This window comes from Artibeus jamaicensis, unplaced genomic scaffold (genome assembly GCF_021234435.1).
Source record: "Artibeus jamaicensis isolate MK-2021 breed Jamaican fruit bat unplaced genomic scaffold, CSHL_Jam_final contig_327, whole genome shotgun sequence".
Classification (NCBI taxonomy): Eukaryota; Metazoa; Chordata; class Mammalia; order Chiroptera; family Phyllostomidae; genus Artibeus; species Artibeus jamaicensis.
In genome coordinates, this window is record NW_026521772.1 from 856,466 (window position 1) to 884,029 (window position 27,564).

General features: G+C 47.5%; 3 protein-coding genes across 3 annotated transcripts in view; 2 read left to right on the forward strand and 1 right to left on the reverse strand.

Annotated features, from left to right (window-relative positions):
- The first annotated feature begins 679 nt into the window (after positions 1-679).
- Positions 680-10,856, forward strand: CACYBP (calcyclin binding protein). The gene is made up of 6 exons (XM_037145570.2): positions 680-946; positions 4,364-4,583; positions 7,541-7,637; positions 7,851-7,950; positions 9,289-9,386; positions 10,508-10,856. Exons 1-6 carry the CDS (start codon positions 926-928, stop codon positions 10,662-10,664), a joined length of 693 nt encoding a protein of 230 aa, XP_037001465.1. The 5' UTR covers positions 680-925; the 3' UTR covers positions 10,665-10,856.
- A 102-nt stretch (positions 10,857-10,958) lies between these two features.
- The window catches only part of TNN (tenascin N), a 69,204-nt gene continuing 52,598 nt past the window's right edge, over positions 10,959-27,564 (forward strand). Inside the window, exon 1 of the mRNA XM_053663716.1 lies at positions 10,959-11,900. The gene's annotated coding sequence lies outside the window, so the exon portion shown is untranslated. The remainder of the gene's footprint in view (positions 11,901-27,564) is intronic.
- MRPS14 (mitochondrial ribosomal protein S14) lies at positions 15,472-26,809 on the reverse strand. Its single transcript, XM_037145572.2, has 3 exons — positions 26,719-26,809; positions 22,105-22,263; positions 15,472-15,890 (listed from the first exon to the last, which is right to left on the reverse strand). Exons 1-3 carry the CDS (start codon positions 26,761-26,763, stop codon positions 15,708-15,710), a joined length of 387 nt encoding a protein of 128 aa, XP_037001467.1. The 5' UTR covers positions 26,764-26,809; the 3' UTR covers positions 15,472-15,707.

Below are 27,564 nucleotides of genomic sequence, written 5' to 3' on the forward strand. Positions count from 1 at the left end.
TGGTTCCCTCATAATAAATTGAATATTTGTCACATATTCATACCATATTTGCATAAGTCTTGATTTCAGCTTTTTTAAATACTTTCACAAAACTAGTTTTAGTTTTTTGAGGGTATACTTATTGTCATAAAGACAGACACACCGATGTATTGCCTCCCACGTGAGCTAGAGCAGGAACACAACTGCAACCTACATAGGATCAAACCGCGACCTTTCCGTTAATGGTAGCGCCGTCACGTGGCCAAGGCAACCAACCCCACGCTGCCCGTGATGACGCCACCACGTCGCCGATGCAAATTAAGCTGTTCTTGTCAGGGTCCTCCATACTTTACGTCTTCGCTCTTTCCCGTTTCAAAAACATAAATAATCTGCCCCTTCTCTTTTTGTCCTTCTCTGGCACAGAGTCACAAACTAGCCTTAGGCAACATGGCTGCTTAGCGGGCCCGTCTCCTAAACGGGACGGAAGTAGCCGACTCCGTAGTCAACTTCCGATTTGGATGTGGGGGGGGGGGGGAAACCTATACGTTGCTTCCGGGGTCGGGGGATAGTCCTCAAAGGCTGCGGTTCCGAGTTGCGACTGCGCAGCCAAAGCAGAGGAGGTCAAAGTGTAAACCAACAGTTGTCGGTGCGGAGAGGAAGTGGCGTCATTCCTCTCGCGAGAGTTGAGCGTTGCTAGAAGGCTCGGCGAGTGGGGTGGGACTTGGGAGGCAAGTAGCGCTCGGGGACTGGGCTGTGACGCTAAAACTCGCGAACGTTCTAGAGGCGCCGCGGGCGATAGGCGGGCCCCAGTGTCACCGAAGGCAGGCGGTGCGCACAGGTTGCGGGCGCTGCGAGTCGTGGGGTCCTGCTCAGCGAGCGGTGCGACGTTTCCTGTTTATATCCCCCGCGGGGCTGTATCTCGTTCCTTGCCTGGCCCAACCCGACCATGGCTTCAGCTGTGGAGGAGGTAAGGGTCCCAGCTCATCTTCCTTCGTGGGCCTTGCCGGAACTCCTCGCCCCGATTCGCGTGCTGACCGCCCCGCGGCCCCCTCCCTCCGTTGTCGCTCCCCGTGCGCGCCGGGCCTCGCACACGGCCCCCTGCGTGCGCCGGCTTCCGCGGGAAAGTTGCTGATCGCCGCCGCCGCCGCTCAGCCCCGCCGGGGGTCCCTCCCGGGGTTTGTCGGGATGAGGTGGAGCGGACTGCGGACCGAACGAGCTGGTCACCTTCCCGCGCCCGTGGTACAGGCCTGGGGACGGGAGGCTTCGTTCGCCTGGGACTGATGGCAAACCCCGAGTGTCATTGCAGGGTGGAGGGTCGCGGGCAGCTGAGAAGCCTTGGGTCCCACCACTTCGTTCTCTCGGGCGTGTTTTCTCTGCACACGCGAGTAGCCGCGGGGTTCGGGACACGTCGTTGTGCTTCTCTGAGCCACAGGAACACCGAGCCGTTGGGTTAAGGGCGCCAAGTATCAGTTCTTTGTAAAACAGTGCTTGGCGGACCGCAGTCTGCTCTGTGGGTTAAAAAAAGTTGGAAGGTTCGTTTATCTAGCGGTGGGAATGGCCTTTTTCTCTTATAAGAGCTCTAATCTCTGAAGGCGGGTGGCTTGAGTTTGGGGAACTTGGGCAGTTACACACTGGGCGTGACGGTGCCTGGGTCGCTCTTTCCTTGGTCTAAGCAGAATTTCAGCATCCCTGGAAGTCTGTTCTCCAGTGTGACCAAGGCTGGGGACTCCCAGGTGGAACTTTCTAGGTCTCATAGTTTGCTTTAAGTGAAGCAGAGGTGCGTGTGTGTGATAAAGTCTCGGTCTGGGTGACTTGCCACCCGTTTCTGTGAAGGCTTAAAGACAGGCCCAGGGTGCCGTGGGCCGAGGAAATCGTCCCTGCGGTGACTTTTCAGCCCTCCATCCTCTTCACTAAGGACTAGTCAGTGCAGGCGTTTAAATCAACATTTCGGGACGCTGCTGGGTATTCGTTTTGTTTGAGATAAAATTCACTGTTTCTAACCCGCAGAATGCGTATACAAGTCAGTGTGTTTTAGTATGTTCAGTGTTGTTCGGTGATCACCAATTCTGGAACATTTTCATCATTCCCCAGAGAAACCCACAGGGGTCCATTGAACAGCCTCTTCCCGCACTGTCTGTGCACGTTTGTCTGTGCGAACGGAAGCCCACGCTGGGTGGCCTCTGCTTTTTGTCTCCTTTTCACTTAGCGCGATGTTTCCAAGTTCATCCTTGGTATGGCGGGTGTTCCTTTTTGTGGCTGAATGGTATTCCACCGCATGGACGCACCACACTTCGTTCTCTGTCATGCATTGGTGGACATTTGGATTTTTCCCCCTTCTTGGCTGTCACGGACAGTGCTGCCATAAACACTTACGTGCAGCTTTTTGCATGGGCCAGGTTCGCAGTGTCCTGGGGTTCTCAGTAGCCGTAGAAGGGCGGAGTCTCCTGGCACTGACCTGGAGGGATGCCCGACTCCTGCCACAGTGGCGGCTGGTCTCCCATTTCCACAAGTGTGTCTGTGGCCCCTTGTTCTGTCCGGATGTTTTTGTTGTTGATGTCAGTGGGTGTGAAGTGGCGTCTTACTGAAGCCTGGATGGTTCCTCAGTGCCTGGTGAGTGAAGCCGGCGTCCTCTCCTGTGCCTGTGGCCATTCGTGTCTGTCTGGAGCGATGTTTTGGGGTGCTTTGATTTTGAAGCTTCCTCCTGTGGGACTTGGAAGTGCAGTAGAAGACACGTTTGAGTGTGTGTGAGGATGGGGTAAGAGAGTATGTGATTTTGCACGAGGAAGACAAGTGAAGGCCAAGATGAATTAGGTGAGAAACTGCTATCGAAGGCACAGAAGGGGTCGCTCCTACTGGTTTCAGGTCCACACCGAGCGGAAGCACCAGGGACCACCCAACACGGGCCTGTGTGAGCTGCTTCGGACCCCTGGTGCCTGCACCTGCGGTGGAGGTACTGACTGGATGGGGCACTGGCTGCAGGGGGCCCCCGGAATCTCTTCATTCTCGAGTTTTTTCCAGAGTCCGCTAGGAAAAGGATTCCCAGTCTAGTCAAACTCAGTCTTTACTCTAGGGACAGATACGCTAACTTTACATTTCAGTGTCTGTCACATTGGTGTTGGAATCAGTGTGAAAATTTTAAACCATCTTAATAAAAAAGACTGCTTTGAACTGAAGCATCTTGGTGCTGGCATCCAAAAAGAGTCTGCAGTTTCTTTGTCTCGGTAGCAGGAGTTTGCGATTGTGTAGAGTGCACACAGTGGGACGCCTCTCACCGTGTTACCATCGGAGGCGGGGAGGGCAGGGATCTGAATTCAGTGGGATAACGTCAGACACGGGTACCAGACAGCGTCTCTTTCCCGGTCACTGCACTTTGTAAGGACTCTCAACCTCTGCTTCAGGTATTGTACAGAGTCATTAAGCATTGAAAAATGTTTACCGTGAGCCTTTTATGTGCTCTCAGGCTATGTAATGTGAGCATCTTCCTGTCAAAGTGCTAGTGTCCAGTCAGAATGTAAAGTTATTTTAAGAAAATCAAATTTCTTTTTTTGTAACTTGTCAGAGGATAACTAGGAAAAGTTTTGTCAGGCCTGTTAGTTTTGTAACAGTGTCTTTAACTCTTGAACTTAGAAAAGTGTGGGCTGTGCCTGCAGAAAGGGGACTAGGACTTGAGTCGGTGAGGCTGTGGCAGGAGGAGAGAGCGGGTGGCCCGTGTGGTGACCAGGAGTGTGTCGGACTGTTTGTTACCCAGGTTTGTCTCTCTGCTGCGCGACCGAGTCCCAGACATTTGCCCGTAAGATTAAGCCTGGAGCTTCAGGACAAGACCTTTTCTTAGAAGCAGAAATATGTCTTTTTTTATCCTTTGTCTTCAAAATTCAGACTTTTATGTGTCATATTTGGGTATTTGGTGAAGAACTTTCACTGACGGACGTTAGGTTTGCTCAGTAGAGTTGCCGTTGCGTTTCATGACACCGCACACTCAGTCATCGTGATAGCTTCAGAATTCTCAGTGTCTGATGTCTAGGACTGGGTGTTAGAAGGAGATCTATGAACTCCTTTTCTTTTCAAAAATAAGAGATTCTTCACCACAGTTTATAAATCACAGAAGTTATCTTGTAGTTTAATCTACCAAACTGGAAAACAGAGGCTTGATTACCTGTTGTTAATTCAAGACCGTTAAATTTTCCAAAGAAAGAAAGAAAGCTTGGTTTATGTACAATTAGAGAGGCTGGAAGAAAGAATTCGAGTTGCTCCCCAACCCTAGGAAATGTGAATGAATCCATCTCAGTTCTTAGCTCTTATTTCAGTAAGCTGCAATGACCAGTAGGCACGATGTCAGACTGTTACCTTATTCATTATAGCTGACTTACCTTTTATTGTAACACAGCTGCAGAAAGATCTAGAAGAGGTCAAGGTATTGCTGGAAAAGGCCACGAGAAAGAGAGTGCGTGATGTTCTGACAGCTGAAAAATCCAAGGTTGAGACGGAAATCAAGAACAAGATGCAGCAGAAGTCACAGAGGAAAGCAGACGCTCTCGACAGTGAGAAGCCGGCTGCCGTGGTGGCCCCCGTTGTGACGGGCTACACCGTGAAAATCAGTAATTACGGTAGGACCCGCTCCCCCGCGCCCAGCTCCTCCTGCCTGCGAGCAGCACCTGAGTCTGCTGTGTGACTGGCTAACACACTTAGTTGTTGAAGTAGCTTAGAGTGGTCGTTTTGTAGTTTGACAGAGCGGCCCCAGCTCTTAATAAGATGCTTTTTCAGAGATGAACAAGGAAAGGATACATTCTAGCAGCTGATTTAGTACAGTGATGAGGAGCAACAAGAAGGAACCTACTTAGCATACATGGAACACAGATCTTAGTTTGGGTTTTTTCCCGTTTTGCATTTCACTTTGCCGAGCAACCACCAGTATTAACCGAGGAAAGAAAGCTAGTCAAAGTCAGACATTTCCAAGCATCTGACATTTGCCACTGTTGTGCTCGGACTTGCGGGCGCATAGTGTGGCCAGCACCAGGCCCTGCTCACAGTCAGCCGCCCACTTGCCCCTTCGGACGCGTTTGTTGGAGCCCCTCAGAGGCCGGGGATGGCCTCATCTCTTCGTGCGCACAGTGTCTGGCACTGACTAAGCACTGGGGTGGCCAGAAGTTCATTCGTTGTTTTCTGTAAGGTGGCTTTAGTGGGCTTACTTGTCTTTTAACTTCACTCGAAACAATTTTGTTAACTTGTGTTGTGACAGCTATACCTGTGCATTTTTTAAAAGAAAAAAAATTGGTCAATTTTTGTGTAGCCATTTTAATAAAGATGAAAGAAAGTGAGCAACCTGTTTTGCAATTTATGCTTTGTTATGTCCAGAAAGGTAAAAATGCAGCTGAAATGCAAAATAAGATTTGTGCAGCGTACAGAGGTGGACTGTCACTGATCAGATGTGTCCAAAGTGATTTACGTGGTTTCGGGCTGGAGATTTCCCGCCGGAGGACGCTCCACAGTCGGGAAGAACAGTCGAAGTTCATAGAGATCATATTGCGACATTAACTGAGAACAGTCCACATTATACCACACAGAAGACAGCTGCCATACTCAGAACATCCAGCTCAATAAAGTTAATGGTGAAAGTGAAAAAATGTCTTTTACAGAAAGAGCTAAGTGGACTTTTTGGCCAACCCAGAATCTTGGGTCTTGTCTAGTGAAAAGCAGTGTGTGTCGTACTTAAGAGGCGCACTGTCGGGGTTACGCTGTGTCCTTAGTCAATTGACATGGGAAGGTGGGGGTGACACGGACACCGGCCCGCAGTGTCCACGCGTTATGGATGAGATATGATAAATTCACACGGACTACTGAGGCCTGTGGACTCAGTCCACAGAAAAGGGACAGCATGACTACTCCCTCCAGGCAGGAGCGCCTCGGAGCAGCCTGGCCACTCTCTGAAAAGAGCTGAAAAGCGCCTCGGCCCTTGCCTGGACAGGCTTTTATGGGGTTCAGTTACCACAGGAATACAGGTAAAGTGCATTAATTATTGTCAGGCAGTAAGGATCAAACAATAGGTAGCATACAAAGAACTACAGGGGGCCTATTCTGAGTCAGGGTCTGTTAGCTAAAGGGCTCCAAAACTTTGGGAAACAAGCTCATTTCCTGCTGGGACCTTTATCATTTAATCGAGAGCATTTTTAGCAAAGCAGGTTTCACGGGGCATTTACATATTCTTTCTTAGGCCTGATCACCCGGGAACCCGCCCTTTCCAGCACAGGGTGCACCACCCCGGCATTGTTTCAGGCTTGAGGCCAGCAGGGGGCGTAAGACGGCCCAGAGATTGGGAGACTTCCCTCAGACAGAATGAGGACTCAGGCTATGTCAAAACCAAGGGGCGAGGGCCCATCACCCCCTTTATCTGTGGCCCCCAAGTCCTCCCCTGGGGCCTCCACATGATCATGTCTTTCTTAGGTCGTCCCCCTTTGGGAAACCTTACCCATCACTGCCTAACCGACTACGCATTGGGGGCCAGTTATGGATGAAGTAAAAGGCGCAGAAGCAGCGCTCCTGCCAGGGATATAAGCTTTGTCTCCTTAGTGGCTCACAGTCCAAAGGTCACTCACTCAGCCTTAGCCATGGGGGGAGGTTACAGCTCCTGAAACCAGGGGGGCAGTTCCCAGCATGGGGGGTTCTGGCACATTAACCAGAACCTAGATTCGTGTTCAGGGAGAAACTTAATGTGGAAGCGTGGACTGGATGAATGGGGAGAAACTGGAGGAAGTTCTGTAGAACGCTGTGGGCTGTTAACGCTATTTTATTGTATAGGGAAGCACCGAGGAAGTGTTAGGAACGTGTATTTCATGTGTACATACTACATGTACACAGTAAACACATGTATTTCATATACTATGTAGGTGAAGTTTGTATTTCTTTTTTAAGTAAGAATTTGTCTCATGATAGTTTGAGTATTTCTGTGTTGACAAATCATCTAGTTCAGAAACTAACATAGTTTCACAGTAGGTGCTGAGCCGGCATTTAGTAGACGTTATGTTAGTCGGGTTGGCCGATTTGGGTGAACCGGACTCTAAGTTTATATTCCGCGTCATCAGAGAAGGGAGCCAAGGAGGCCAGAACTGGCCGTGTGTGTGAACCTGCTTCGGGAAGCAGCAGTGATTGCGGGGTCAGACAGTACTGATGTTTCGCTGTCCCCCTTGTGGAGAACCACCAATATTTAGGAATAGGACAAAGTTACTTTCATAAATAGGGGAAATGAACTACTGGTAAAGAATGTTTCTGAGAATCTGTAGATAAAGAAATATTCTTTACTTTGAGGAATTAAAAAAACACGGACTTTGTGTTCAGTAAACACAGACTCAAGTCTAGTTCTGCCATTGGCTAAAGGTTGAGTTTTGGGTGGTTACCCAACTGCTTTGGAGCTCAACTTCTCCATCCAGAAAATGTCTTACGTTTTAATTTTTTTCATGTTTCTACTGCTGGATTTCTGTCGTACCGAGTTTTATCATAAGCTATTTGCTCTTCTGTTTTAGAGAGAGGACCAGACTCACATGTCCCTCTCTGTGGTTCTTGTCCCCAGGATGGGATCAGTCGGAGAAGTTTGTGAAAATCTACGTCACTCTGGCTGGCGTCCATAATGTCCCCACGGAGAACGTGCAGGTGCATTTCACAGAGAGGTGAGCCCCCGCTGCGGGGAAGGCAGCAGTCTTCTGGGCAGAGGTCACCTTGGAGGGAGCTCTGCTCCGCAGTTTCTGCAGCCCGCCCAACTTACCTGCTCTGGGGGGGTGGCCGAGTGGTCTTTCTGAAACCGCACTGGCGGCTGTTCTCTGCAAGATGAGGCGCACCTTTCATAGAGCCAGATAGACGGTTTATTCACTGTTGTGTTGTAGGTCATTTGATTTGTTGGTAAAGAATGTCAACGGGAAGAATTACTCCATGATTGTGAACAACCTCTTGAAACCCATCTCTGTGGAAGGCAGTTCAAAAAAAGTAAGTTTGCTCTTTCTGTCATATCATGAAACCTCATTAAATTGTACCTGGCTGATTTAGAATTGAGATAAACCAGGACTGATTAATGCTCCATAAGAGGGACCTACGAACCGCAGCACGTTGAGTATTTTGTCCCTGCATTTCTGCTTGGACACGGCCTCCTGTGTTGGGCGTGTGGCTGCTGTGGGGCTCCGGATGCGGGGTTCCGGGGCTGCAGCAGGTCTTGTGGCCACACGGTCTAAAATATCTGCTCTCTGGCCGTTCACAGAAAAAGTCTGCCAACTCCTGGTCTAGAAAAATAGAATATCATAAGAATATTGCATTAAAATCAGGAGAGGAATGAGGTTTTTAAATGGTTCAGAGTGGGACTTGAGTTTTAACTCTGGTCTTGCCACTTCCTGGTCGTGACCTTTAAGCAGTTTCCTCGTTTGTACAAAGGAATAATAGTTCATTTCACAAAGTTGAAATGAAATATGTATGAAGTGTTTGATGGTAGCCCTGGTTGGAAGCTTTGTGTGGTTTTGATATATAAAAGGACTGAAGTACCTAACCTGGTTGGAGTTAGTAGAAGCTATAAAAATAAACTGCCTAAAAAAACTCATCCACACTTTCTACTGATTCAGATAATCCCTCTTTCTACCCCATTTAAATGAGGTTACGCATCTGGTATATAGATGTGCCGTTCTGCCGTCTGCGTGTGGGTGGAATTCTGTAACAGTCTAATGATGACATTAGAGTATTATTTATGTATTAGCTTCTGTCTCACTGCTTGGTTTGCATCCGCCAATCCGTGGTTGAAGGAACACCCCAAAGGCCCTGAAACCCCAGGGAGCATGGTGGGGGGAGCCTCGTGCTCTGTGCTCCTGTTTCCTTGGTGCCTCCCAGACTGGCAGTCGGCGCCGCCCTGCATGATGGGGTTTCCTGCCTGTCTGGGACCCTCTCGCTGTGCTACCCCATCCTCCACCAAAGCCCAGCCTCTCCTCTCTGCTTTTCAGACACCAGACCCATCCCATCCTGGAGCTTGTCTGCTTGCTCTGCCCGTTGTCTTGAGGGCCCTTCTACTGCACCTTGGGGAAGGCTTCCTGGTGAAGGACCCCCCGGCTCCCACCAACACCCTTTATGTTTTGAGGACACTTGGTATTTGAAGGTGTTCTGGTAGAACTTGTGGTCTTTCTCCTGCGTGAGTGCTTAGGCTCTGGCCCTTCACCTGAGGGCCTTACTAGGACCTAAAACAGGCCCACGAGTGGCAGTGACGACCAGGGAGGAGCTGCTTGTCTTCTGAGCTTCTGTGCTGGCCTCCGCGCATCTGAGCTGGGCCCGTGTTACCTTCTCTTCCAGGTCAAGACAGACACGGTGATCGTCCTGTGCAGGAAGAAAGCGGAGGGCACAAGGTGGGACTACCTGACGCAGGTGGAAAAAGAGTGCAAAGACAAAGAGTAAGTGCCCTTTCGTTTCTTTAAGAAGGTAGTACCTTCTTTGCTGGGCTTCTCGATTTCTAAGGGCTTGTCTTTGGGGATGACGGAGTTGTGTAGTCTGTGATTGGATCACTTACCTCTCGGTGTCCACAGGCTGACTCAGTTACCTTCACACTTGCTCCAGCTGTCAGAACCTTCTGGAAGTGTCCAGCACATTGCTTTTGGTTGGCTCTTGGTGCCGGTTCTTAACGCCCGGCCAGTGGTGCTTCTCTGGGCACATGGTGCCCATTTCCAGGGATCCCGCTTCGGTAGTTCCCCCGGGACCCAGGCACCCCAGGGTTCGCGAGGGCCACAGAGGGCTCTGAGAAGGTGGTTAGGGTTTCACCACCGCTGATGGAGAGTGGGAAGGATATTTTCCTCCTACTTAATGGCTCTTCTCAACAGTGTTTAAAGACCTCTGTGTCAGTTGCTCATTGCTCTGCATCTCAGCCTCTCCTTGGGGGCGGGGGCCTCTGGGGTGCGGCTGACTAGGCTGGGCGCTTAGTGAATGAGGCGAGTGAGGACTTTAAAGGGAACTGGGCCAGTTGGACACGGACTGAACTGGAAAAGGCACCGACCACGTTGAGGACTGTTGTTTTCACCACCTGCCCAGTCCGCTGTGTCTCAGGCTCCAGAGGAGGGCTTTTCCGATAGGCGATGTGGGAGTGTCCGAGTGTAACGGGCGTTGATGTGTTTCTCAGAGTATTTGCAAATAATATGAGGAAACATGCTTTTAAAAAATTAGGATAGTTCAGAACAGTAAATGCTCATTTACTTACATTTCCACTAAAAGTGGCCTAAAACCCTGCCGTCCCAAGAGAACCTCTGGCCGTTTCGATGCCCACCCTTTCATAGAACCAGTGGGATCACGTGTAGGCGCGTGTTGCTCTCACTGAGAATTCGTATGTGCTGCATCGTGGGTGTCTGTGGGCCCGCGGTCTCCTCCCCTGTCCGTGAGCATCAGTGGCCTGATCCGTATCTCTCCACGCTTAGTAATGATGCATACGAAATTTCTCTCAGTAAATGGGATCATTTGTGCGCGTGTTCATGTGTGTCCATTTTTAGATGTATGTGTATTTTTCAATTGTTTCCTTTTTTAACAGAAAGCCTTCCTATGACACGGAAACAGACCCTAGTGAGGGGTTAATGAATGTTCTAAAGAAAATTTATGAAGATGGAGATGATGATATGAAGCGAACCATTAATAAAGCCTGGGTACAGTCGAGAGAGAAGCAAGCCAAAGGAGACACAGAATTCTGAGGCTGTAAAGCCCTTTTGGGAACTGTGATATGGAAATACTGATGTTTCGATGAGGACACGTTGGTGAGCCGCACAGATAAATGTAACCGATAACATTATACAGAGTCATCTTCTAAGTCAAGGCAGTGAATTCTCCTACTGGAGGGTTTATTTAAATAAAATACTCTTATTAAATACTTCCTCTAAAGATGGTTTCCTTGTAAACTGGTCATTTTGTTCAACAAGGAGTAATACTGCATTCGCATGTGAACTGTGAAAAAGCAAGTCTTGCCTAGTGAAAACGCCCTGTCGTGTTTTTGTTCATCTAAGAGGTAGAGAAGTTAGTGCTTCTTAAGTTCCTGGCATCAGTTCTCACCAATGTAAGAATAAGTAAAAAAAAATAAAATAAAACTTGAACTTTTGCATAAAATGCAACTTTGTATCTGCTTCCAGGTGGCTGTAGAGAGTCCATTTCTTCTGTGTTAGCAGCTTAAGTAATGCACGCACCTACCTTACGGTGCCCTGAGGATCCCCTCAGAGTGTTCTGCACTAGGTTTAAATATGTTTGTTGATGAATAAATGGAAACCAAGTCTGATCATGACAAGCACACACGTCTCTGTATAGTACCCATTAGTGAGTGTTGCCGGGGTCAGCGTACAGAACAAAGCAGTAGCCACTGGCCAAAACAAATGTGAAAATCCATCGTATTTCAGTCAAGTTAGGGTTTCATTTGGTGACACAGCTTGACTATTAGTTTATCCAGGAAAGGCCAGGCTTTGTGGGGGATTGTTTGTTCTAGGGGGAATCACTTACCGTAAAAACAGGGAGAGGGGCGAGATGCCTGTGGTCGCCGTCCTAGGTTGTGATACAGGTTAAACACACAGGAAAAGTCCGGGAGGATTAACCAAAACCACTGTAACGAGAATTTGGTGCACATGGTACAGTCAGATTTGGTAGGTAGTGCTTAGAATGAACTAACAGCCAATGTGTAGGATGGTTGTTGGTACCACTGAACACGTTATTAAACCTTGATAATGAAAGCTGGGATGTTGACACATGAATAACAGACCAGTGGAACAGAATAGAGAGGGGCCCGATGCAGGAGTCTTTATTGAGCTTCACTTTATTGCACTTCACAGGTGTGTTTTTTACAAATTGAAGGCAAGACCCTCCACCAGCAGAAAGATTACAACTCGCTTTATTGCGATACGCACTTTATTTCGGGGGTCTGGAACCGAACCTGCAGTATCTCCAAGGTATGCCTTGTAATAGCATTTCAAAACCAGGAGAGGTGAGCTTTTATCGAAATAACCAAAAGTAATAATATATACATTCCAAAGAGGTGAAAGGTTTAAATGTAAAATGAAGCCATGTGAGTGTTAGAAGACATGACTGGAACTCCACAGTAACCTGAGTAAAGGAAACCTACACTACCTGACTTGAAAACGAGAAGTAATAAGGCTGAATAAACAGTGGTTAATTTCAACTACGTAATAAATGTTTACACGGCCAAAAAACCCACACACATAATAAAAGACACATAGCCAAGAGTTCACAGAGAAATGAATGTAAGTGGATTTTAACATGAAAGGATGCTCACCTTGTTTAGAAGAGAAAACTCTTTTTACCTCTTATTGGAAAAACTCAGAAGTGTAGCGTGTGGATGGTTGAGGGTCTGGGGGACTCACAGTGGGGTAAAGAGAATGAGACAGTTGGTCGTTGCTGCCAGCGTCATGTGCACTTGTCCTCTGACTCCCAGCTCCTCTAGCTCCTTCCCCAAAGATGATGATATTGACCAAGATTGGGAATGATATTTGCAAAAGATCAGAACCACCCAGGTGTCAGTTACAGGAGGACTAGCTGAGTGAGCCAGGGTGTGTCTGCACAGGCACTGCTTAGGGTCACAAACAGGAACGAAGGGTGCCAAGTCCTGGTGCAGCAAGCGATCGCCAGATCACCAGGACACGGCCAGTGGGAAGGCGGCGTTCAGAGCGCCATTTGTGGTGCACTCAACTGCCTTATGTTAGAGCTGGCGGGCATGTGGTATATATATGTATTGTATATATGTATTGTATATATACAATACATATATTTGCCTGTATTTCTCCAACTGAAAGGGTAAATCCAAACTATCAAGAAAGGTTTCCAGTAGGAAGGAAGGGCAGGGTGGAAGTGCTATTTCTGTGAATGTACCTTTTTCTTTAGTTTTGACTTGAGAACCATCTAAAATTTAAAAGCTAATTTAAAATAACCCTAACATTTGAAAACATACCAAGTTACAAACGTGGCTTTCGCGTGGCTTTGGAACACGGCATTTTGACTGTCCGTCGGCTAGTGCGCTGCTGGGACTACTGCAGATTGATGTGATTAGGAGCTAAGTTTTTACAAATATAAAATCAATATAAACTTACTGTTTTGTCTGGAAAAGATACCCATTTCTTCACAAGTCCAACCGAAAGGGCCTAAATGCGTCAAGCAACAGCATCCAGAATTCAGTAGCAATGGGCGGCACCCTTGGCACTCAGATGTGGTCCCCGTGCACTGTTTGCTACTCACAACACCAGAGATGCTTGGGGGGGTGGGTGGAGTCTGGGGCAGGAAATACCCCAGGAAGCCTGGGTTCTCTTACGTCAGAACGTGAGGAAAGGTCCAGTATCTTCTACCACGGCAACAGGGTAAAGGACCCAGCAGTGGAGGATCGGGGGCAGTGGGTTAATCTTAGCCTGAAATTAATGCCCGGAGTGGGTTGAAACAGAATCTGCAAGTTCACGGTAGTGAAAGATTATTTATCGCCTTTGGAAACTGCTTGAGCACCACTTACTCTGAAAGTTGTTAGAAAACCATGCATTTATCTAGTCTTTATAGTAAGAAATCTATTTCAGGGTAATACATGGTTGATAAGGGAAAGTTCCTTAATGACAAATTCCAGTTAATGCAGAAAGACTGGTGAAAATTAGAACGTACCTATTGCAGTCCTTAATGACAGAGGGTGGATTAATAAATGGTGAACTTCAAGTTCAGGGATCAGGCTGAGCTTTAGAGATGACTATCAATCATCTGTAAAAGTGGGGACAACCGGGTAAGTGCCTTCGGATGTGGTAGAAAGTGCACAGCATACTGGGAAAACTCGTTTCGAAATAATTGGACCTGTGGTTAGTCAAGCTTTGGGACGTAACAGCCAGTTTTGTAAAGACAGAGGAGTAAGTTAAAGGACACGTGGAGAAGCAAACAGCCAACAAAAGACAAGATACAGAGCAACCCAGTGCAGGTCATGCTTGAGTCCTGATTCAAACGACAGGTTGGGAGGCATCTTAGCCGGGAATGCCGGAAGTCAGCAAATGTGAAGTTCTAGTTCTAATTGGACTGACACTAGTTTCCAGCTGGGATCAGCTGGCCCTCCAGTTTGTCATTGGCGGTGTAACTTTAGAAATGCATCCCCGGTATATCGTGGTGATTCCCTCTCGGATCTTCAGCAAGGTCCCGACTCTGCTCTCCAGCTGCACTGGTGGCTGCCCCTTCGGGACGACACAGGCCCCCCAGGTGTTACACGACTGACACCTGAACTTCCAGATGTTCCCCAAACCCCTTCTTCCCCGACCCCCACTATCTTCTGACCGGGGCTTGCTCTGTACCACCTATCTAGTCACCCTTACCAGGAACCGAGGGAGACCCTTTCTCCTTTTTAAAATTTCAGTGTTTTTTACATTTATCTTTAGAGAGGGAAGAAGAGGAAAATGGGAAAACAAGTTGCCTTTTGCACAGCCCCAACTGGGGACCTGGCCTGCACCTGAGGCATGTGCTTTGACTAGGAATCGAACCAGCGACCTTTTGGTTTGCAGGCTCTGCCCAATCCCCTGAGTCTCACCATTCAGGGCCAGAGAGCCCTTCTACCTTTTAGATATAAGCAGTCTCTAGGGCTTGCCCAATTTTCTTTCCTAATACTTAAATTTGTTCTATCTTCTCCTTTGCTAACATCGCTATCTTACTTCAAGCCCTTGTCTTCCTGGACAATTAAGACATCCTTCCAACTGGTTATCCTGCGTGTAGCCTTTTCCATTTTTGGCTGCGTACCACCATCCATCAGTTACCTGTAGAGCAAGCTGGTGATGTCATTCCTTTGCTTAAAACTCTGCAGTGGCTGTGTTTAAATTAGGTCTCAGCTTCTTGCCATCCATGACATCCGTGGTTTGGCCCTTGCCTTGTCCTGATGCATTGAAACAATTAGTTTCACTGTTTGAAGCCTTTATGCCTTTGCTTCCACCGCTCTGCCTGCACAGAATCTCGTGGCTGGCCGCCCAGCGCACTCCCGAGGGTTGAGTAGGTGCCTCCACACTACTCCCTGCACGCTTGTGTCACTGCACACTGCTCCTGCCGGAGACAGCCTTTTGCTACCCCAACTCATTCTGCTACAGGGGACATGAACGGGAAGACCGAGACTTGACTATGCAACAAAACTCTTCCTCTTCGGATAGGGTTTTCAGGGACTTTGTTCTAAGGGTCCCGGGAGATGGAACAAGAAAACTGGTTCCACTGCTAACTTGCCACCGCACAAAGTTGAGGGTCAGGTAATCAGACGTCAGCTCTCCCTTCCCACGCCCTGTTTCTCTAACAAGAAACCAACAGGAGAGTGGACAGTGAGGCCAGCGAGGCCAGCCCAGGGCTAAGATGTGCCAGAGATGCGCTGGCTCCATTGTGGTAAGCTGGATTAACGGTACCTCGGATCCTGCGTTAGGAGAGAATGCCCTTAAGTGCAGGGACCCCAAAAGGCTGCTGGAAGATGCAACTTGAAGGGAAAGGCAAGCATACAGAGCCTGTTTTCACAGAAAATATTTTTTATTATTCTGCACCATGCATGAGAACAGCATATTTAATTCAGTCCAACGACTGAATTGGGGAAAGAGAATTCACCAAAGGATGAACCACCCAAATGTCTTCACTGAAAATTTAAGTGTAACGGCATCAGGCAGACTAGACTCCCGTGCTAGATGGGAAAAGGGCTTCTGTCTTAGGAAAGTCTTTTGTCACAGCCAATTTCCCTGGACGCTCGTAGGCTCTGGGGCGGATCACCACATGGCCCGCTGGACCCCAGACATTTGCCCGTGGTCGGCTAAGTGACGGAAGACGATGCGGCTGAGCCTCCAGCGCCGCTTCACACCACGTGGCCGGGATGTCATCACGCACCGGTTTCTGATTCGCACGGGGCAGCTATCCCGGGGAAGGGCAGCAATTTCTTCATCAGCCACTTCCTAAGAGAAGGCACGACACTGTTAGATCACATGAGTGCACTGAGTCCAGATGCTGAGGTCAGTGATCTGAGGAGGAGAACGACAGGCTGGATTCACTAATGTAGCCAGAGTGTGGCCAAGGAACCTCGGCCACGGTCAGGAACCCTAACCTCAAAGCTCAACAGACCGGAAAAATGGCAAATGTCTGACGTGGCCCCGTATGACTTTTAAAGACGCACAAGCTGTAAGTGGAAAGCTCAGTGACCACAACAACACGTTCGTGTGACCAAAACTGGACAGAAACACCGTCACCGGCCCCGAGGCTGCACCCGCGCCTCCTCCCGGCATTGTAACAGCCAACCTGGTTACCACCACGGACTAGTTCTCACTATGAACGTTACATAAATATAAACACAGAGTGTGCACTTCCCATTCATCGTTCGGTTTCTTCCACCCACCAGTGTGTTTACGAGGTTTATCTAATTCTGTTGCACGTGTCAATTGGTTCACGCACATTGGTGGAAACTTACCCATCCTACACTTGATGGACATCGGGTAGTTCTAGTTCTGAGCTGTTATTTATGAGGCTGCTACTTCCATCCTTGTTTAAGTCACGTGGGAACCGTGTGAACGCATTTCTGCTGTCTTCCCCATGTGAGTTCCCAGCCTTACTGACATGTAATGGACATACGACAGTGAGTTTACAGTGTGCAGCATGGTGACTCGGTGCCTGTATGTACTGTGAAATAATTACCACAGCAGGTTCCTGACCACCTCCGTCACCTCACCTAATTACCTTTCTCGTAATTTAAAACTCACTCTCTTGGCAACTTTGAAGTCTATAATGTGGTGTTGGTAACCTCAGTCACCACGCCGAACTCACTCGTAACTAGAAGTCTGTCCGCTCGGACCAGCATCTCCTTTCTCCCCTGTTCCCGGCCTCTGCTGAGCACCGTTCTGTTCCTGTGAGTTCTGCTTTTTTAGGTTCCACACACAGATGAGATCACAGTATCTGCCCTTCTTTGTCACTTACCTCACTTATCGAAATTGCCCTCGAGGTACATCCACGTTACTGCAAAAAAGCAGGGGTCCCTTCTTGTGAGCACAGTGCCACACTCATCCGTGACACCTGGGCTGCTTCCACGGCTTCGCTGTTGTGAACAGGCTGCAGTGCACTTAGGGGCACACGTATCTTCTCTGGTGACTTCATTTGCGGTGGGTGTTCAGTGAGAAGTGCGGTTGCTGGGTCACATGCGGTAGTTCTAGTTTTTTGAGGAGCTTCCACGGTGGCTGTATCAGTTTACATTCCTACCAATAATGCATGGAGCCACTGTACATTTGTGTCTTTGGAGAAATGTCTGGTTAGGTCTCTGCCCATTTGGGGGGACTACCTTTTAAATATACAGTTAACACAATATATTGTATTAGTTTTAGGTTTACGACAGTGATTTGCTACTTATGTATGTGATCACCACAATTAAGTCTAGTTCTGTCTGTCACCATATCAGGTTATTATAATATATTGTATTGACTATATTACCTGTGTCTCTGCCCATTTTTAAACTGGATTTCTTTTCGGAATTTTTTTTTACTGTGGCGTGAATTCCATATACGTCTTGGATGGACAGTAACACCTTATCGGGTACACGGTGGGCAGATACTGTCTCCCACCCACTAGGCCGCCTCTTCGCATTGTTTCTTCCCAGTGCAGAGGTTTTAGTTTGGTGCGGTCCCACTAGTTTACTTCAGCTGTTGTTGCCATACTGACAACTGCTGTTGTTCACACTGTTGGTGCCACACCTAAAAACTTGTTGCCCAAGCTGTTGGTGTCATATCGAAGGCTGTTGTTGCTCACACCGTTGGTATCACACCTAAAAACCATCGTTGCTCACGCTGTTGGTGTCACGGTGACAACTGCTGTTGTTCACACTGTTGGTGCCACACCTAAAAACTGTTGCCAAGACCAATGTGAAAGCTTTTTTCTTATGTTTTTTTCCTAGGAGTTTGGCATTTTCAGGTGTTAAGTCTTTAACCCACTTCAAATTCATTTTTGTGAGTAGTATGAGGGTCCAATTTCATTCTTTTGCATAGGACTATCCAGTTTCCCTAACACCACATATTGAAGAAACTATCCTTTCCCCTACTGGGTATTTTTAACTCCCCTGTCATGCATTTATTGATCATTTACGTGGGAGTTTATTTCTGGACTCGATCCCGCTCCATTGGTCTGTATGGCTTTTTTATGCCAATACTATACACTTTGGATTAGTACAGCTTTGTTATAGAACTGGAAATCAGGAAGGGTGACGCCTCCAGCCTTGTTCTTTCTCGTGATTGCTTTGGCAATTTGGGGCTCTTCTGACACTCCAAATGAATTTTAGGGTTACTTCACTGTTTATTATTTTTGAGAAACACCACCAGAATTTTGATAGGGCCCGCACAGAACCTGCAGATGGGCTTGTGTAGTACCTGCCGTTTTAACAGTATCAATTCTTCTGACCCAGGAACACAGGGTCCCTCTTTATTTAGGTCTTCTTCAATGTCTTTCATAAGTTTCTTGCAGTTTCCAGTGTATAGATCTTTCACCTTAAATTTATTTCTGGTATTTCATTGCTTTTCTTTTTTTTTAATCCTCACCTGAGGATATTTATTGATTTGAGAGAGAAATGGAGAGAGAGAAACATCGCTTGGCTGCCTCCCGTACGTGCCCCAACTGGGGATCAAACCCACAGCTCTAAATATGTGCCCGATCAGGGACCGAACCTGCAGCCATCCGCGTGTGGGACAGTTGTTCTCGGGATTTCTTTTTCACATAGTTTGTTGTTAGTATATAGAGATGCATCTGAATTCATTGTTGGTTTTGTATCCTGCAACTTTACTGAACTCATTGATTAGTTTTAACAGTTTTTTTGGTGCAGTCTTTAGGATATAAGATCACATCATCTGCAAACAAAGACAATTTAACTTTTTCCTTTCGATTTGTGTGCCTTTTTCTTTTTTGACTTCCCTGATTGCTCTGGCTGGGACTCCTAGTACTACACTGAATAGGAGTGGTGACGAGGGCACCCTTATCTTGTTCCTGACTTTAGGGGAAAAGCTTTCAGCCTTTCATTGTTGAGTATATTAGCTGTGGGTTTATTATGTTGAGGTGTGTTCCTTCCATAACCAATTTGTTGAGAGTTTTTAAGATGAAAGGATGTTGCTCTGGCTGGTGTAGCTCAGTGGATTGAGCACGGGCCTGCGAACCAGAGGATCGCGGTTTGATTCCCAGTCAGGGCACATGCCTGAGTTGTGGGCCAGGTCCCAGAAGGGGACGCACAAGAGGCAACCACACATTGATGTTTCTCTCTCTCTCCCCCTTCCTTCCCCTCTAAAGATAAATAAATTTTAAAAAAAGATAAAGGGGTGTTCAATGTTGATGCTTTTTCTGTATCTGTTAAGATCATATAATTGTTATCTTTGGTTCTGTGTATTAATGTGTATCATTTATTCCTTTGCATGCTGAACCATCCTTGAATCCCAGGAATGAATACAACTTGATCACGGTGTATGATCTTCTTACTGTGCTGCTGAGTTTGTTTTGCTAGTATTTTCTTGAGAACCCTTGCATCCATATGCTTCAGGAATACTGGCCTATAGTTCTCCTTTCTTGTAGTGCCCTTACCTGGCTTTGGTGTCTGGGTAGTCATGCCCGCCTCATCAAATGAATGTGGAGCTGTTCCCTCCTCTTCAGTATGCTGGAAGAGTGTGAGAAGGTCTGGTGTTAACTCTTCTTTAAATGCTTGTCGGGTTGTTATGTTTCTAACAATCTATTCGTTTCCTCTAGGTTATCCGACGTGGCGGCACACAGTTGAGTATATTACCCTCTGTGATCTTATGTCTGTGGTGTCGGCTGAAGTGTTTTCTCTTTCATCTGATTTTATTTATCCGAGTGCTCTCTTTTCTGCTTTGTTAGTCTAGCTAAAGGTTTGTCAATTTTTTAAATCTTTTCAACAAACCAGCTTGTAGTTACACAGATCTTTAGTGTTTGCCTGGTCTCTATTGCATTTACTTCTCTTTATTTCCTTTCTTCCGCCAACTTTGGGCTTAGTTTGCTCTTCTTTTTCTCTTTCCGAGAGGCACATAGTTGGTTATTTCCCACACAATTCTGCGTCACGAAAGTATGAAACTTCTGGGCTGAAGCAGCAGCAGGAAGAACCGTGGTGGGGAGGAGGCCGTCTCGGGAGGGAGGGTAGGACCCTGCACAGCCCTGACGTCTGTGGTCAAGATTCTGACTGAGGGAGAGGCCGAGCGAGTGAGCAGATGCGGTTTACAGGTTTAAAAGATCATTTGTAAAGCAGAGAGTGAGCCTGGTCCGGGCAGAAGTGGTTGAGGGGAGAAAAATGGAACTTCTGCAGTAGCTCGCACTATGGTTTCGCCAGTTGAAGTTTATTCTTCTGTGTGTACCTAAAGGTGTGGGTGTGTGTGCCTGTAGTAATACACTTACTTTTATCTGACAAGTATGATTGACTTTGTGCTAGATTGTGGTGGAAGCAAAACAATTACTCTAACGTATTAAAAGTACATAAATTAGCCCAGCCAGTACGGCTCAACTGGTCATCGCTTATACCAAAAAGTTGGGGTCTCAATTCCCGTTCAGGGAACACACCTAGATTGTGGGTTTGACTGGTTGGGCCGTACACAAGAGGCAACAGAATGATGTTTCTCTCTTTCTCTTTTCATCTCTCTATAAAATCAGTAAACATATTTTAAGTACATAAATGAGAAAATTCACATGAAAGCCACTAAATTAACATAAACTATTAAGCATTAAGGACAGTTTCTGGTCCTGGCCATTGTGGTTCTGTTGGTTGGAGTGCTGTTGTCCCTACACCCAAATCTCAGGGGTTCAGTTCCTGGTCAGGGTGTGTATGGAAGACAACCAATCAATGTTTCTCTCTCTTTCTCTCTAAAATCAATAAACACACTTCAAAAAAATTTAAAAGAAAAGAATACCTCCTGGTTTCCAACAGCTTGTAGATACGTTGCTGTTATGAAATACTGACAGAATTGTACAAAAGAACACAATTAAGTCAATGAACGGGAGACAGTAAGTGTTACGGGAAGAGCTGGAGAGAAGAGAGAGGACCAGGCTGGAAGAATGCAGTAGCTTCACGGAGGCAGACCTTGAAGAATAACTGCGAACTACTTATTTACGTATGTGCGTTAACAGTGTACACGCGCCCCCCACCTCTCCCTGTTCCCCGAGTGCAGGCAGCTCACAGTGAGGGAACGAGGCGGAGGCAGGTGGGACCGGAGCGCGCGCTGTGCACGCCTGCGGCTGGGTGACACGGGGGTGTGGGCACCGGCCCGGAAGCCACTCAGCCGGCAGCAGGGGCCACCGTCCGTTCCCACGATTCAGAGTCTCTGCACAGCTACTGCTGCCCTCATGTCAGAGACGTTTCCTTAAGGAGTTTCACAAGTAGCATCCTCCACAACACCTTGAGCTGAGAGGGCCACTTCTTGTTACACCCCAAACACAGGCAAGTGCCTTAAGCCATTACAGTCAAAGGCATAAAAGAGGGTCCAGGGCACTCAGTTATCTATTCACCTGCCTTAATCTGGACAAGATGTAAAAGAACCCATTGTATTGAATGGCCTATATAGTCTGCAAACTTCTACAAACCTATTTTATCTTTACTCTTGAGCTTTTGATAAGTTGAGTGGCCCTGAGTTTGAGTTGTACCCCCATGACCCTTGAATGCAGGACCCTTGAATGCAGGCACTCTGTGTCACCAGTTAGGTGCAAGACCTTGGGTGTCAGGAAGCCAAGCAGGGTTGACATGCTCTTATTCAAGTTAGGGAGTCTGGGCAAAGGAGTTCAGACAGGTGGGCTACAAATAGCCCCGGGTGAGGAACAAACAGCCCCAGGTGTCAGCAGAGCTCAGGGCGTGGGGACAGGTGGGGGAGGGACCCGAGGTCACCACCACCCACGGTCTCCGTGTGGCGGCCGCGCCCCAGTGCTTTCTAAGGGTCACCTAACAAAATGGATAGAAGTTTAGTAGTTAGGAATGAATGATTCTCTCTAATCTGAAACTCACCAAAATCAGTGTGAAGGATGTCTGTGTTGACTAAGAGTACTTGATCATCTTCTCCAGAAATTATTTTGATAGTAAGTCACAACAAACAGTATCAAAAGTGATCCGATTTGAGCTAATGACCTTGGGTAGACAGGGACTCATCTGAATTAGCTAACCTGAAGGATTTTCGGCAAAATGGTGTTCTTCCTGAGCGAATTAATCCGGAGCCTCTCGTCTGCATATTCGTAGGCCATTTTCCGCCTCTTCACATCACGCAACATTCTCCAGTCTACGTAGTAACCTCGAACTTGACCTGAAACTGATGAAGGAACCATCTGAAAGAGACGAGGAACAACTGAAGGAACAGCCCGACCAGGCTCTGCCAGTGTCCCCACCCTGCAGTCCTCTGTCAGTCACTACTTACTACCACCTATTTTGTTTTAGTAATTTAGGATCACTTTAATAATCACAGACATCTTCAGTCCAAATAAATAACTTTGGGGGATGTACATTAAGCCAAAATGGTGGTAACTAATACAATGCCAGTAATGTGTGTTGGAAGGTAAAATATTTTCTGAGGTTTTTAATATAATTCTGTTTGATCTTTACTCAATAGTTATATGGTTCAACATTCAAAGAAAGTATGAAAAGAGCCCTGGCCAGTGTGCACTGAACACCAGACTGCCAACCAAAGGGTTGCTTGTTCGATTCCCAATCAGGGCACAAGCCTGGGTTGCAGGCCAGGTCCCCAGTAGGGGGCGCTCAAGAGGCAACCACACTTGGATGTTTCTGTCCCTCTCTTTCTCCCTCCTTTCCCCTCCCTAAAAATAAATAAATAAATAAAATCTTTACCAAAAAAGCATTTTAAAAAAAAGGATGAAAAGACATACAGTGGAGTCTCCCTCCCACCTCACCTGGTCAGTGACCACCTCCTGCCTCCAAAGGTATCCAGTTACTAGTTTCTCCCCAAACTTTTGTCTACACAGACACATGCGCACAGCCTCATGTGTTCCTCTCACCCGTGTTCCGTCCCTTCCCTCCCCCTTTGCGTTTAATGGTGTCTCTTGGAGATCTTTCCACACCCGGACACCTTCCAGTCCCCTCCCCTCTGTGGATGCGGCAGGGTCAGGGCACACGACCTCAAAATACGGCGCCTTGGCATACTGATCATTTTAAGCAAAACAAACGTGAACAATGCCAAGTGCACAAGCGACTTTCTGACCTTCCCTCGAAGCCGTTAAGACCCTCACACGAAGGTGAACGCTCCTCGCACGGGGGGCGGTGAAGAGCATGCTCGCGTATGAACTGAGAACAGTCTGCACACACAGGCCTTGCTGTTTCTCCCAGGGCACCCTTAGCTCCTGCCCTTGGTCGCGTGACACGCTGCCTCGACTTCCCGCTCTGCACCAAACCAACACAGAACTCGGACTGAACCATTTCTGTTGGTCTCCGGTTCCCTAGGAAGGCTCCCATGTCACGTACAACTTACAAATCTGTATGCTTTTCTTTTGTTAATCTGTCTTTTGTTAGGGCCCCAGCTAAGAACTAAGAAGGGTCAGAAGTCTTTGGGGAAATTATTTTTTCTCCCCCCAAAGGCATCATAATTTATTTGACCTGTGACTTACCAGTGGACAGGCAGACCACACCTCACCATTTACCACTGTAAAACACGCCCTGGGGAGTAACCTCCTATACAAATCATTTCACGTGGATCCTATACATCGGCAAGGGAAACTGTTTTCATTTAAGATTTTATTTATCTTTAGAGGGGAAGGGAAGGAGAGAGGGAGAGAAATATCGATGTATGGTTGCCTCTCCTGTATCCCCTGCTGGGAACTGGCCTGCAACCCAGGCATGTGCCCTGACTGGGAATCGAACCGCGATACTCTGCTTTGCAGGCCCACGCTCAATCCACTGAGCTACACCAGCCAGGGCTCAGCAGGGTAAATTCTTAGAAGCAGAACTACAGGGTCAAAGGGTACTTTGAAATGATCACTGACCAAATATTTCTTAGCATGAGCCGTCCAGAAACAACACAGCAGGCTCCCTGTTATCACGTTTGCATGGTGATAGTCCACAGTTCTGACCGACAGTACAGGCATAGAGCACAGGCCACTAAAAACTCCAATATCTCCCAAACCAGAGCAAACATTACAGCTAATTAAGTTGCAGCTACAGAAAATGATGATGGCTTCCTATAACAGCTGTTTATAGAGGAAATACATGAGGTCTGTCCCGAAAAAGTCCGGCCATTGTTAATATAACAACGGTTTTATGCAACATTGATGTAACCTGGCAGCCAAGGAGAGTGGACTGGCACGCGCATGCGTGAACAAGGACGACTTCACTGTACTACTCAGTGGGGGCGGCAGACACTGAGTGAGCGTGTGTACTGTGTGGCTGTCACATTCAAAATGACTGAGCAGTAGAGCAACAAAGCTGCATCAGATTTGGTGTTAAAGTTGAGCTCGTTCAGCGGGAACTATTCGGATGATTCAGAAGGCTGCAGCGATGGGCAACTGGTGATTGGCAGCTTTATCACCAAAACACGCCCGCTTAGGCATCACATCTCGCACAGAGGGTTTTGGCAAAACATCAGATCACCCAGGTGACTCGGCCCCTCTACAGCCCAAATTTGGTGCCCTTTGACTTCTGGCTTTTCCCCAAAACTAAAATCACCTTTGAAAGGGAGGGGATATCAGATAGTTGGTCAGATTCTGGCAAATACAATGGGGGAGTTGATGGTAATTAAGAGAACTGTGTGAGGTCCTAAGGTGCCTACTTTGAAGAGGACTGAGGTACCATTGTCCTATGTACAATGTTTCTTGTGTTTTCTTCAATAAATGTCTCTTTTTCATATTACATGGCCAGATACCTCGTGGACAGACCTTGTATATACAGCATTTACAGAATATAAAACTGAAAATGGGAATACTAGAAAGCCAACAGTTTTCCAGTCTATTCACAGAAGATAAACTCAGTATTTTCAATGCTAAAATCTCAGGGGAAATACAACAAATCTATAACCACCTTTTGGAAATGAGGTAGCTGACTGGACTTTCAGTATTAATTTGACACATGACTGCGTCAAATGAACACTGTGGCCCCGTGGCTGGAAATAGGGGGCTTCATGAAAGCTTTGAAGGACTGAGAGAATTTTAATTTTTGTTTTCATCCTCACCTGAGGAAATTTTTTTCAGTGCTTGTAGAGAGGAAGGGAGGGAGAAGCATTGATTGGTTGCTGCTCATAAATGCCCAGACCCGGGGTCAAACCTGCAACCTTTCAGTTACTAGGGGATGCTCCAGCCAACAGAGCCACACCTGCCAGGATTGAACGGACAGGATTTTGATACAGTTATAGGATGGGGAAGGGAGGGGAAGGTGAAGCTTGTCCAAACCAGGCAAGGAAATGAAAAAGACATATTTATGAAGACCAGAGGTGATCATTCTGGCTGAAAGAATTCATGCTGAGGGGCAAGGCAAGGTTTACTTTTACCTTTTCAAGGAGACATAGAAAACAAAATTCAACATTTTGTCCTTCAGTTCTGTTTCAGACTATTCCTAATCAGCTTCCTCTCTACCATTTCCTATCAGGTTTCTTTTTTTTTTTTTTTTAACTTGCATTCTTTATATAACTTTTTTCTGACTACAAAAGTAATACACTTTTGAAATGTATTCATGTATATTCTGTGGATGTTTTCTGTCTTTGCCCACAGTCATATTGTATTTCCTTATCAGTTTATAGAAGTGCTTTATAAAGACTGCCTCTATTCTGTTCTGTACCATCCTGGTCTGCCCACCTGTCTCACCCCTCTTCACCTGGGCCCTCTCCAGGTGGGCTACCGCCATCAAAATCTCAATCCTCCGTTTCTTCTCTTAACGACTCCTTCCGATTTCTGCTCTAGCTGAGTCTCGAATTCCTCCTGATAGCTCCCTCTGTCGCTCTTTTTTCCTCCCACCACTGGGAGAGAAAAATTAACTTCATCTTTTAAAACTTTTTAAACGTGCTACTAGAAAATTTTAAGTTACATATGCGGTGGGCGTTATATTTCTGTTGGACAAGGCTACTGCAGATGAAGGGAAGGGTCCACGTTCCTAAGACCAAATGATCATACACGAGACCCATGACCTCTTGCCTACCCCAGGGTACAGCTCCAGCGAGACTCTCCATCGTTTTTGTTGTTGTTGTTGCCACTCGACAGGATCTTGCCCTTTACCAAAAACACACAGTTGCTTCTGTCATGTTACAATACACACAAAACACCCACTCTTAACTCATTCCTCCAGCTACTGAACCAGTTTTCTGCCCCACTCGGCAGCAAAACGTCTTCTGAGGCTCGTTTCCACCCCGTGGTGTCGGATTTCTTTCCTCCCATTCTCTCCAGGACGCTTTCGCCCAACCACCTCCACCACGCCAAACCTAGGGCCAGATCTCAGCCCCCATCGAAGGGACCTGTCAGCCTCGAGCGGTTTACCACGCCCCGCTCCTTGATGCTGAGCCCTCTTCAAGTCTCCTTTGCTTATCTCTTAACTTGGGAGTCCCTGGGGCCGATCCTCGGACCCCTTCTCTTCTCCACCTACACTGCCTTGTAAACAGAAGTCAATTTTACGTGTACAGACACCAAATGTGCATCAGCAGCTCGGGCCTCTCCAGAATCAAGCCGGAGGAGGGAGAACCCCTGGGGCGGGTCCGCACCAGGTTCTACAGGTGGCAGAGCAGGGGGCGGGGGGCGCGAGTTTGGAGGTTCAGGAGAGAAGAGGAGGGGCAGGGATTAGGGCGCGGGACTGACCTGCCGGAAGCTCCGCAGCAGCAAGCCTAGCGTGGAGGCCGCCATGTTGTCCGCCGCAAAGTCAAACCCCTACAACTTTATTGACTCCGCCCAATACAGAGACGCTCGAGGGGTGGGGCCTGAGCGTCAGGGGCGGGGCGAGGCGGCAGGCGGGGCTCCAGCCTCCCGGCAAAAGGGGTTATTTATTGGGTGTGCGTTCTCGTGGTAATTGACTGAACTCGGGCAAACGTCAAAGCTGGGAGCGCAACTTTTATACTGATGGGCAGTCTGGCACTCCTCGCTCGAGGCTCCCTTTCCTCTGGCTTTCCCTGCCCGCTAAGGCTACCTTCGTCCCTACCCACGCCCCTTCCTTCGGCCCCGCCCGCCCTTTCCTTGATCGTCGCCAAGGCCCCTAAATCCTCCATCTTACTCAACCTGTTCCTCTTCATAGGTCCTGCATGCAGTTTAGGGGGCTACTTGCCAGACACCGACAATTATTGTCAGTCCTCTCTATCATCTCCCTGTAGATGTTCCAAATCAGCTTTCTGCGTTCATGGTGATAATGATCGTGTTGATGGTGGCGATGATACAGTTCCCATTTATGTCTATGTATACAACAAACACGTATTCTGTATTTGAAGGGGGGCATTGCCGTTTAAAAGCTGCTGATTCAGTCAGCAGTGCAGGGAACTTTCAGGTCATCTTACTCATTTTTAGTTGTAAATTAATTTTTAATTTGGTTCAGTGGTATTAAAGACATTCACACTGTTGTACCGCTGCAACCACCACCTATCTCCAGAACTTTTTATCTTCCCAAACCCAAACTAGATGCCCACTGGGCAAGGGCTTCCCATTGCCCGACACCCC

What these genes read in the sequence shown, in the direction of transcription:
- MRPS14 (XM_037145572.2), bottom strand. Translation starts at nt 26,763, where the DNA reads ATGGCGGCCTCCACGCTAGGCTTGCTGCTGCGGAGCTTCCGGCAG. An exon ending in TGCTGCGGAGCTTCCGGCAG is followed by an intron (nt 22,264 to 26,718) that starts GTCAGTCCCGCG and finishes CGTCTCTTTCAG; the next exon opens with ATGGTTCCTTCATCAGTTTC. An exon ending in TTTTGCCGAAAATCCTTCAG is followed by an intron (nt 15,891 to 22,104) that starts GTTAGCTAATTC and finishes GCCTTCTCTTAG; the next exon opens with GAAGTGGCTGATGAAGAAAT.
- CACYBP (XM_037145570.2), top strand. Translation starts at nt 926, where the DNA reads ATGGCTTCAGCTGTGGAGGAG. An exon ending in CGTGAAAATCAGTAATTACG is followed by an intron (nt 4,584 to 7,540) that starts GTAGGACCCGCT and finishes TCTTGTCCCCAG; the next exon opens with GATGGGATCAGTCGGAGAAG. An exon ending in AAAGAGTGCAAAGACAAAGA is followed by an intron (nt 9,387 to 10,507) that starts GTAAGTGCCCTT and finishes CTTTTTTAACAG; the next exon opens with AAAGCCTTCCTATGACACGG.